Consider the following 12,347-nt stretch of genomic DNA (forward strand, 5'->3'; position numbering starts at 1 on the left):
CAGCAAGCATCACCTTTAAACAGGAACACTACATTCTCACTGCTTATGATTAAGAGAATATTTTAGGTGGCTGATTTTTTTATGTTCCTACCTGTTATTCCGAATCCAGATGGGCACCCTCTGTAAAAGGATCTTACCTGCAGCACATCTTGGATCTTCACCCACACGTCTGCCATGTCATACAATTTGACATCTTCCTGCTGAGTCAGTGGAGTCACAACAGTGTCTTGCAGGTACCCCAGGACCACAGAGTGTGCAGCAGCTACAGCATTAAACTTGTCAAACAGCAACTCCAGCAGTTCTAGAAGTAACCTAGTGAAAAAAATAAACATTTACATACAAACAAACACAAAATGATTGACACTGGCCTGCAAGAAAAACATCAAACTAAAGTGAAGTAGCACACTACCATGTAAACAGCTCATTAAATTTCAACAGATTTCATTTCAAACATTTGTCTGATCTAAGTAACTTTTGAAAATTTATCTAAGTGTCTGTTTCCTCTGCTATAAAATGGACATGGTGAAGTCAGACAAAGTATTATATGATCACTTATATGTGTGATCTAAAAAATAATACAAATGAATCTATATACAAAACAGAAACAGACTCACAGATGTAGAAGACAAACTTATAGTTACCAAAGGCGGAAGGGAAGGGGGAAGGATAAATTCGGAGTATGGGACTAACAAATGCAAACTACTATACATAAAATAGGTAAGCAATAGAATTTACTATATAGAGCAGGGAACTATATTCCATATCTTATAATAACCTATAATGGAAAATAATCTGAAAAATATATATGTATAACTGAATCACTTTGCACACCTGAAACTAACATAATATTGTAAATCAACTATACTTCAATTTAAAAAAAATGGACATGGTGTACAAATTTTAAAGACAATCTTAAAGTCCCTAAACCAGCAGTAGCAGCTCAGTAAACATTTGTTTCCTTTTTAACATAATTCGGTGATTACTATACTCTTTTATATAGGTAGTTTTTCTAAGCAATTCAGGCAATTTTTCAGACAACAGTTCGAATGTTACAGAGAATGTGCTATTCTCTAGCAATAAATTGGGCACTTTGGTGAGGACACTAATCCTTTTAGTCATGGAAAGCTGCGCTTACTCCCATTCAAATGTATGGCCTAACTTGCCAGAAAAAACCACACACCTGCTGAGAAATCTGACTTTCACCACAGGGAGCAGCTTGGACCTCCGCATTATCTCATTTTGCATCTTGAGAGATGGACACATATTATTACACGAATTTTACATACTCAAGGACACAAAATGAGGCTGCAAGGCAGCTGACCCCAGAACAAAAGTTGATTTTCATGTCAGAGCACTGAGCCACCTACCTCTCTCTATAGTTTTACAGTGGAGATGTATATTCAGAGATGGCTCAGAGCTTCATGTCATGGATGCAAAGTAATTCCCCCATCACTGAGCCTTACAGCATCACTGATCACTCACACTTGGAATCATCCTTTCCTCCTCTGAAGTTGTATTTTATTCCACTTTTAAGGAACTTATCACACATATGGCTCACATGCGTGACTCAATCAACGTGGGTCACATTTATTTATATATAGACATTTTACCTCCCTTCCCCATTATGAGTCCTTTAGAGCAGGCACTGCTTTATACGTCTCTGTATACGCAGGAGCACTCAGAACAGGGAGCAGCAAATATTGGCTGAATGAATTTAATGTGTATACCATGAATGAGTACAGACAATTTTGGAATGTGACCTTTATTGTATAATCTGTGGCTCTCAGTTCATAGTTCCTAAGTAGACTTATAAACCAACCTGGAAAGTAGAAAAAGAAAGCAAAACATCTTGTCAGCAATGTCGATTAACAAGATTTTATTACCATAAATAAGAGGCTGTAACTACAATCTCATCAAAACGTATAGCATAATATCTATTCCTAGGGCTTCTTTATTGACCAATTACTGTAATTAATGTGCCAATGTGACAGCCAATAATTATCTTATGATAAAACCCTAATATCTCTGACATTTTTATTTAGACAAGACAGAATCAATAAAAATGTACATATTCCTCCCAGTCTAGAATATATATATATAATCCAGAAATTACACATCGTATTTGTAAATAGGAGCCATTCTACCTTTGAAGGATGATTGTTTAACATCTTCTAAAGGTAAATTCATATTTATACTCACATTCACCTAAAACAATTCTTCACTTTCATCTGTGTTATATAAGAACTACTCAAAATCAGCAGAAAGAGGTACAAAGTACAGGAAGTTGTATCTAACTTAACTAAAATAGTTAATTCAGTGTTGGTAAATACTCTGTGTAAGACTGGTATCTGGCATCATACAGAGAAAATACCTGATTAAGGTTCTACTTTTCAAATAAAGATTTATGCTGAGTATGTAAAAGCCTGTGGTTCCCAAATGTCAATCCACAGACCAAAATGTATTTTTCAGTGGTAGACAGAAAAATAAGACCATATATTCACGTTTCACAAAGGTAAATTTGTTTGATATTTTTGGTATTCTCTTGGTAAGAAAAATCTGTTATTTTCTCCCATGACTGCAGTTACATTGCCAAATGTCCTTACTTGACAAAATTAAAACGTAGTAACGTTATGCTATACCCAAACATTTCTGGAATGATTTTTTTTTAATTTTTATTTTATAGTGGTGTATAGTTGATTTACAACGTTGTGTTAGTTTCAAGTGTGCAGTAAAGTGATTTAGTTATACATATATCTATTCTTTTTCAGATTCTTTTCCCAGATAGGTTATTACAGAGTACTGTGCTATACTGTAGGTCCCTGTTGATTACCTATTTTATGTATAGCAGTATGTACATGTTAATCCAACCTCCTAATTTATCCCTCCCCCTCACCTTTCCCCTTTGGTAACCACTAGTTTGTTTTCTTTGTGCGTCTGTTTCTGTTGAAATGATGTCGATTCATGACATTCAGAAGCGTAAGGCATGCTGGTATCCAACTTCCCAATGGCATGAAGTTCTAGGTACAGGCCTACAAACCAGCAATAAAGCAGAAAACACTGGAAGAGGAGTGGCTCCTCTGAATGGAGGGGCTGCTGTCTGGTTATCTCCAGAGCCACTAGACTCCATGACTACACACACCTTGGCTGCCACTCAAGGACAAGAGCAACTCAGCAACCAGGGGCAGTGCTCTGTTTAGAAAAGAGACCTAAGAGGGAACTGAGGTGTAAAATGAGGTCCATGGTATCTTAACAGTATGGAAATAGCAATCCCTGGATAAAATGCAACACACGACCACCTTCGGCCACACCTGGAGGATCAAGACCAAGACAGATGTGTTGTAGTATGACTATCAGAGCCATAAGACAGGCTACAGAGGGAAGAAAACAAGAAGAGCCAGGCCGGAAATCAAGACACTCTATTTGCCGCTCTGCCTACCTTGAAACATCCACCAATTTCAAAGAGAGGGAAGCTCTCCTCTGCCTCACCACAGCACAGTCTCGACAATACTAATAAAACCCGCAGCTCTGACATTAAAACTTAAAACTTTTGTGCTGCAAATGATGCCATCAAGAAAGTGAAAAGGCAACCCAAGAAATGGGAGAAAACATTTGCAAATAATTTACCTGATTTGTATCTAGAATACCTCAAGATTTCTTACAACTAGTAACAAGACAACCAAATTTTAAAATGGACAAAGGATTTGAATATGCATTTCTCCAAAGAAGATATATGAATGACCAGTAGGCAAACAGAAGATGCTCAACATCTCAGCCATCAGAGAAATACAAATCAAAACCAGGAGATACCAGTTTTTGGATGGTTATAATCAAAAAGACAGACAATACAAAGTACTGGTAAGGATGTAGAGAAATCTGAACTCTCATACAGCACTGGTGAGAATGTAAAAATGGTACAACTGCTTTGGAAAACACTTTGGCAGTTCCTCAAAACATTAAACATAGAGTTACCATACGTACCCAGCAATTCCACTCCTAGGTATATACCCAAGAAAAACAAAAACACACATGTGCACAAAAATGTGTACACAAGTGCTCACAGCAGCATTATTCATAATAGTAAAATATTAAAATAGTAGTAAAATAGTAATAGTAAAATCATAAAGTGGAAATAATCCAAATGTCCATCAACTAACAAATGGACCCAAAAAACCCGAGGTATATTCATACAATAGAATATTATTTGGCTATAAAAGGAGATGAAGTACTGATACATATTACAACATGAACCTTGAAAACATTATGCAAAGTGAAAAAAGTCACAGAAGACTATGTTGTGACTTTGTGTGATTCTATTTATATGAAATATCCAGAATAGGCAAATTGCACAGAAGGAAAATATGTTAGTGGTTCTTAGGTAGGTGGGAATTACCCACTAAAGCATATGGGGCTTGTTTTGTAGGGGGGACATAAATGTTCTGGAACTACAGAGCGGTGATGGTTGCACACCCTGTGAATACACCAAAAACCAGTGTTTCAAGGGGTGATTTGTGTAGTATGTGAATTATATCTCAATTTAGCTGTTTTTTGTTTTTGTTTTTTAAATCATCAGCTGTGGCTCTGAGTCAGGCCAGTGAGGGCCCAACACCTCCCCTGTGGTGAAGTGAAAACATATAGAACAGTGAAAAAAGGAAACTGATGTCTCAAAAAGTGAAGTAGTATGAACACTGACTCCTTCAGAATCTTACTACCAGGAGGACATTAGTTTTTCTCTATTGGTTCACTTGTTTTTTGTTTGTTTTTCCTTGTTACATAAGTAACCGGTAAAGAAACAAAAGATGCACATTCTTTCCCAACATTGATAATCCCTAACCCTGTAATTATGAGAAAATCTCTCAACTTCTTCAAGTGTTCCTATCTGTAAAACCAAAGTATTAATTAATACCTGTTCAGGAGCCTCACACAACTGATGGATGGATCACATTAGAAAATGGACAGAATTAGTTGAGGTAATTGTACTGTATTAAAGAGAGAGGTTGTTTCAGGATCCTTTTGTCTGGATTTCTGGCTTGAGCAACTCTGAAGACAATGGTTACCCTTCCTGAGAGAAACAGAAAGAGAAAGAGAGAGTGGGGAGAGGGAGAGAGAATGAGAATGAAGTGAAGACAGAAACTGTTGAAAAGGAGAGCTGTTGGGTTTAGATCTGAAGATGTTAAGTTTAAGGTGTTACATACCGGTCCTCTGATATGCAAGTCTGGAGCCCAGGAGAGACACTGATTTTTGGAAATTTACAAAGTGATAAATATTTGAGAGGATGAGATTACTCAGGGATAATATGCAGAGTAAGAAAAGCAAGCCAACATTCCCCGAAATAGCAGCAGTGAAGAGATGTTCAGGAAGTAGCGAGGCAGGAAAACGACAGGAAGGAAAATTGTAGAAGACAGTGGAGAAGAGAATAGCAACAGAGCCAAGGCTACACGGCAGCCAGCTGATGTAAAGACAGAAATGTACAACTCACAGGTCCCAGTGACCTTGGCAAGAAGGGTTTCAGGGGAGCACTGGATGCTGAACTCAGCAGCGGGATAAGGAGTGAATGGCTAAGAAGGGAAAGAATCCAAGTCAATCACACACTTTGCAAAGGCTGACCATTCCTCACCAACACATGCTCTCCTAAAAAAAGAAAATGAAAAAGCAAGTGACTCTCTCCCAATGCAGCAAGAATAAGAGAGACCAGGAATCACTCACATGAACAAGACATAAAATGCAGTAGTCTGGCCCAATTTAAAGCTACCAGAAATAAACTGAAATATGCTGTTAATATTCACAGGCACTCGCTGGCTGCCCACTCGACACTAGATTGAGAAAACAAGTGTTTGCCTTTCCCTGCAGACACACTCAGGATGACCTGCACACACAGAGCCCCACAAAAGTCATCCCCTGAAATTGAAGACACGGGAAGGGGGAAGGGTAAGCTGGGACGAAGTGAGAGAGTGGCATGGACTTATATACACTACCAAATGTCAAATAGAAAGCTAGTGGGAAGCAGCTGCATAGCACAGGGAGATCAGCTCCGTGCTTTGTGACCACCTAGAGGGGTGGGATAGGGAGGGTGGGAGGGAGAAGCAAGAGGGAGGAGATATAGGGATGTATGTATATGTATAGGTGATTCACTTTGTTATACAGCAGAAACTAACACACCACTGTAAAGCAATTATACTCCAATAAAGATGTTAAAAAAAGAAAAAAGTCATTCCCGATCCTACTCCACCAACAAAATTTCAACTAAATAAAAGATGATATAAAACATGACACTGCAACTAGCTCAGTTGCTTAAATCCTGTTAGGATCAAGGTTTTCACCACTGATCCAAAAGACAAAAGAGCAGGCAGAATCATTAAATTACTAGAGATTCCTTAAATTGAACTGAATAAAAAAAGGCCTCAGACAGGAATAAGCCTAAGAACCATAGAGATTAGAATTTCAGTTAATTGCAATTTCTACCAGTCAGAAGAAAATCGTGCGTGCAAATGCGCACGCGCGCACACACACACACACACACAGAGGTTATTTCCAGAGTCACAAAACAGTATGCAATAATATGCAATACAACACCACAGTCAGTGAAAGAAAACTTCAATCCTGGGATGGCAATGTGGTATAAATGCCGGTATAAAGGACTGGCATTAGAAAGCTGGACTTGGTAGCAGCTCTCTACTGAATAGTCATGGGATTTTCAGTACATCATGGGACTGTTCCAAGTCTCAGGCTCCTCAAACACAAATTTCCTCAATTACAATTTCCTAATCACAAACTGTGAGAAGTAAATGCAATAATGTAAGTGAAAGTATACTAAAAAGCAAGCTCAAAACAACAGTAAATTGCTTCCTTCAACGGTTACCATGTAGAGGGGGAAAAGGCGGGGGACAAGAGATACTCCAGATGTCCCCATGGCCCAGCTGCATCTCTGTCCTTCCCCCAGCTTAGTGAAGTCCTGCTTGTATTCCATAAGATACACTAGTATCATCCCAATAGAACCCCTCTTTAATTCTGTTAGTTGGAGGTGGGTTCTGTCACTGCTAACTAAAAGAGGGTCTAATTCACAGAATAACAGCCAATTCCTTCATTCTATAATCCCTCAAAAAAAAGCAAATGATCACAATGGACTGAGAGAAGTGACAAAAGAGCAACATGCATGGCCTCCTGGGCCAGAGAATAAGAACACAGTCCCTGTTTATGTGTGGTTATGTACCCACACCTCTCCCCCAACACATGGCCCAATGCCTAGTTAAGCTGTGGGTGCCTGAGTACATATGAGTAAAAGAATGAGCAATTTAGGGTGGCAGTATTCGGAGAAGTCCAGGACTAGAGCCACCAGCCTGGGGTCCTCTGCATGGGGCCAGCAGCTAAAGCCGTCATGATGGACGAGAGCCCTTAAACGGTGAGGCTGGAGTGAGATAATGATGATGACAACGACGAGGACCACAACAAAGACAACTGCGTCTTCACAGCCACACTGATGACAACAGGCCAGGCGCTGTGTGAAGTGCACACTTTATCCTCGGGAGAACGCAATGAGGAAGGTACTACTTTTATCCCCACATTATAGACAAGAGAACGAAAGCTCAGAGATAAAGAGAGACCAAAGGACTCGATTTTGGAGAATGTTTCTTTTAAAGGATGTTAGGAAAAAAAGTAATTTAAGAGAAGAGGCCAGAGTTATCAGTACTATCAAATGCTACAGAAACCAAGGCTGGAAAGAGCATCAACAGAAGTCTATCCTGCCTCTATTTTCTCACTGCCAACCAGTTTACCCCTGGTACTCTACTAAAACAATTCCTGCAAAAGTCTCAAATCATCATTTTGCTCAATCTAAGATATACACACTACTCTATATAAAATAGATAACCAACAAGGACCTACTCTACAGCACAGGGAACTATACTTAATATTTTATAATAACCTATAAGGGAGAAGAATCTGAAAAAGGATACATACACATGTATAACTGAATCACTCTGCTGTACACCTGAAACTAACACAACATTGTAAGTCAACTATACCTCTAAATAAATAAATAAATAAGACCTCTTCAGTCCTTATTCAAGGAGGTGCAGTGCTTGTTTCTACTGACCACTCACTCCTCCTTGAAACACTGCCTTCCACGGGCTCCAACCCTATACTTTCCCACTCGCCTTCCACCTCCCTGGTTGCGCCTTCTCAAGAATCTCTTCCTCAGCCTGTTCCTTAAATGCTGTCAACTCTTCTCGATCCTCATACTCTCTCTGGGTGAGCTCATCCACCACTTACGTCTTCAATCATCCACCCGCTAATGACTCCCAAACGTATCTTCTGTCCAGACGGCTCTCCTGAGCTGTAGACATCAAACCTAACACGTCTTAAATAAAACTCATCATTCTCCTACCCAAACCTACTTATCCATTTACCTAAGTCAGTGAACGGTATCACTTACCCCAGAAAATCATCCTCCCCTCCCCTCTTCCTCAAATCCAATCAATTACCAACCTCTTTTATTTCTACCTCTTTACTACCTCTACCATGGGCCTAGTTTAGCCCATTGCCACTGTTACTCTGCTAATGCAGGCCTTATCATCTGTTCCCTGGATTTTTAAAACAACCCTTAGAGGAGACTCCTTTCCTCCAGTCCTTGCCTCTCCTTCTCTAGACTGTAAATTCAATGAGAGTAAGAACTATGCCTGATTTATCACAGTATTCCAGTATTTGTCATAATAGTAAGCACATGACAGGCAATAAATGAGTATTTGTTCAAAGAAAGAATGAAACAATGAGCTCCAGCAGATGGGGGAGATAGAGACCTGATTACAGATAACAAGTGGCAAGGAAATATGTATTACTGCCTGTGATCTCCTGGAGGGAAATCAGAAGACCACAACAAAAATATTTCACACAAAATTCTCCTCTCAGAAAGATAACCTCATCAACATAAACATGAGAACGAAAAGAAATATAGTTACAAGCTGAAAGATATATATGCATTCAGAGCTAACTTTAATAATACTGTGTTAAAATCTATTTTGTATTAAAAAACATGAAAGAGTCAAGAAGAAGCAAATATTTGTTCTTTAAACATACTTCCGATTACCTGGCAGGTTTTAAAAACAGGCTTCTTATAAATACAAGCAAAATGTTACCTATTCTTCCAGACAGCCTACTAACTTCCTACCCATAACTACTCCTATGTATCTCATCTTGGAGTGCCACCATGAAAAAAGGCAGAGAATTACGGAGAAGAAAATGTTCAGGAATAGTCACAGTTGCACACGTCAGGAAATGTCTATGGTATAAAGCTACATCATCAAGCTGTGAAAAATGTTCAATATTTAAGGTGAGATTCAACTATCTGGATCTAAATTTAACATCCAGGGAACCTTGAGTTAGTCATTTGGCTGGAAAATCCATGTTAGCAGCCAAGAAGCTGCCTTGCTTGGTCACGAAGTAAAGATACACACACAAGGTAGAAAATGAGTCCTGCTCTACTACTTATCTGCTGAGACCTTAATATCAGGTTTCTGCGTTTTCCCACTGACAGACAAAGGCATTAACCACAGAATATTTATTTCCCTACTTCTATGTTCTAAAAGATAAGAAAATACTGAACTCTGAGCTTAGGTCTTATAAGGTTTTATATGAAAAATTAAAAGAAACTGATCATCAATTATTTCATATCAAAATGGTCTTTGTTTTACACTCCTGTATCTCACATACACATTTTCATAATAAGCTTGGCTGAGCTAGTATTTTTCATTTCAAACAGGACATAGATGCCATTTAATCTTCAAGGTTATCTAATACCTACTTCTAAGGGATAGAGATTAGTTTCACCACTTTTATTAATAACAATCTTCATGTAAAGAGCAGTTACTATTTGAGGAGTGCTGACTAATTCTCCATCTGCACTATGAAAAGAATAGGAAAAAACTATTAGCAATATAGAATGAAACACAGTAAAAATAAAAAGAACCAGTCCTGGCTCTAGTAATTGCCTTCCTGTGTCACTTCCCCACTTGTCAAGTCAGCCTCTCATGCTCAGTTTCTGAATTCTTGGTAGATGACCTCGAATGAACTTCTAGTTCTAACGTGTGGCAAATTAGGGAGTGAAATTAGAAAATAATTTTTTTCTTTGAATTAAAGTATTAGTATCATTCTTTCAAAAGCCTTTCCCAGGACAGTCTCCTCAACAAAAGACGATCAAAAAACTGAATGGTCATATGCAAAAGAATGAAACTGGAACACTCTTACACCATACACAAAAATCAACTCAAAATGAATTAAAGACTTGAACTTAGAACTGAAACCATATAACTCTTACATGAAAACACAGGAATAAGAGCCTTGACATTAGTCTTGGCAATGACTCTTTGGATTTGACACCAAAAGCAAAGATAAACAAGTAGAGAACCCCATCAAATTAAAAGCTTCTGCACAGCAAAGAACACCATCAACAGAATGAAAAGCAACCTATGAATGGGAGAAAATATTTGCAAACCATATATATGATAAAAAGTTAATATCCCAAATGTGTAAAGAACTCACACAACTCAAAAACAACAACACAAAACACAATCCGATTAATGGGCAGAGAAACTGAATAGACATTTTTCGAAAGAAGACAAACAAATGACCAGAAGGTACACAAAATGGTGCTCAACATCACTAATCATCAGGGAAATGCAAATCAGACCATAAGGAGCTATCACCACACACCTGACAGAAGGGCTATCATCAAAAAGACAAGAGATAACAAGTGTCGGGAGGATATGGAGAAAAGGGAACCCTTGTACACTGTTGGGTGGGAATGTAAATTGATGCAGCCACTATGAAAAACAGTATGGAGGTTCCTCAAAAAATTAAAAGAACTACCATATGATCCTGCAATCCCACTTCTGGGCATATATCCAATAGAAATGAAAACAGACTCTCAAAAAATATCTGCACTCCCATGTTTATTGCAGCATTATTCACAAGAGCGAAGACATGGAAACAACCTAAGTGTCCATCAATGAATGAATAGATAACATACGCACACACACGCACAACCCCACGTTTCCACTGCAGGGAACAGGGGTTCGATCCCTGGTCGCAGAACTAGGATCCCGCATGCTGCGCGGCATGGCCACAAAACACACACACACACACACACACACACACACACACACACACACACACACACACACTGTGGACTATTATTCAGCCATGAGAAAGAAGGACATCCTGCCATTTGCGACAACATGAATGGACCTCGAGGGCATTAGGTTAAGTGAAATAAGTCAGACAGAGAAAGACAAATACTATATGTTCTCACTCATATGTGGAACCTAAAAGAGCCAAAGTCAAAGGAACAGAGACTAGAGTGGTGGCTGCCAGGGGCTATGGAAAACGGGAGATGGTGGTCAAGGAGTACAACCTTCAAGTTATAAGATGGATAAGATCTGAGGAACTAAGGTAAAGCATAGTGATTATAGTTAATACTGTATTATATAATACTTGAAAGTTACTAAGACAGTACATCTTAAAAGTTATCACCACAAAAAGAAATGGTAATTATGTGATGTGATGCAGGTGTTAGCCAATGCTAGGGTAGTCATCATTCTGCAATATTTAAGTATATCAAATCAACACATTGTACACCTTAAACCTACACAATGTTATGTCAGTTATTATCTCAATAAAGCTGGGGGAAGAAAAGCCTTTCACCCATTTGAAAAATCATATTTCATCATAATGGAACATTGGAAAATGTATCCGCAAATCCACTTCCCAAAGAAGAAAAGTTATGATTTTAGGTGTATATTCTTAGTACTTAGTTGTATACTGGCCTTAGTACAAGAACGTACAAGCTTTCTAGGGGAACTGTTTACGTGTCTCTAAGTCATCAGTCTGATTCTCAAGTGAGTCAATTAAGACTCATTTACTCTGTGGCGGCTGATCACACTTCTTAACATGTCCAGCTATCGCTGAGAGGCCTGCCATTGATCACAGCGGGGTGTGGGGTGGAGACTATACGGGTGCGGGAATGGATGTGTCAGCGTAAATACCGCCCTTCTCCTGAGGAAGAACAAAATCAGGCCCAGGAAATGAGTTAGGACTGTGATCTTTACATAAGCCAGAAAGCAAACTTCCATGGAGGATACAGACAACTTATCCTCTTAATTCCACCACCAACCAGCTTTGTGAAACTGTCAAATTATTGCAGCTTTCCCACTTCCCTGGGTAAATCTGGGATTAATAAAAACGCCCCTACCTGTGATGAGGCCAACAGTAAGGCTCACTCAGGTGAGATGCCAGATGGCAGACTGCTTTGCGAAGCATAAATGCTACAAAACTACAGAACTCCGTGATGTCTGTGATGT

The 12,347-nt window shown here is 38.9% G+C and overlaps 1 protein-coding gene across 1 annotated transcript in view; it reads right to left on the bottom strand.

The window, feature by feature from the left end:
* The window catches only part of EXOC4 (exocyst complex component 4), an 810,848-nt gene that overhangs the window by 692,276 nt on the left and 106,225 nt on the right, over positions 1 to 12,347 (bottom strand). Inside the window, exon 7 of the mRNA XM_082661558.1 lies at positions 138 to 312. Within this exon, the coding sequence (XP_082517684.1) occupies positions 138 to 312 (175 nt within the window). The remainder of the gene's footprint in view (positions 1 to 137; positions 313 to 12,347) is intronic.

This window comes from Grampus griseus (genome assembly GCF_964374135.1).
Source record: "Grampus griseus genome assembly, chromosome: 9".
In the NCBI taxonomy this organism is placed as follows: Eukaryota; Metazoa; Chordata; class Mammalia; order Artiodactyla; family Delphinidae; genus Grampus; species Grampus griseus.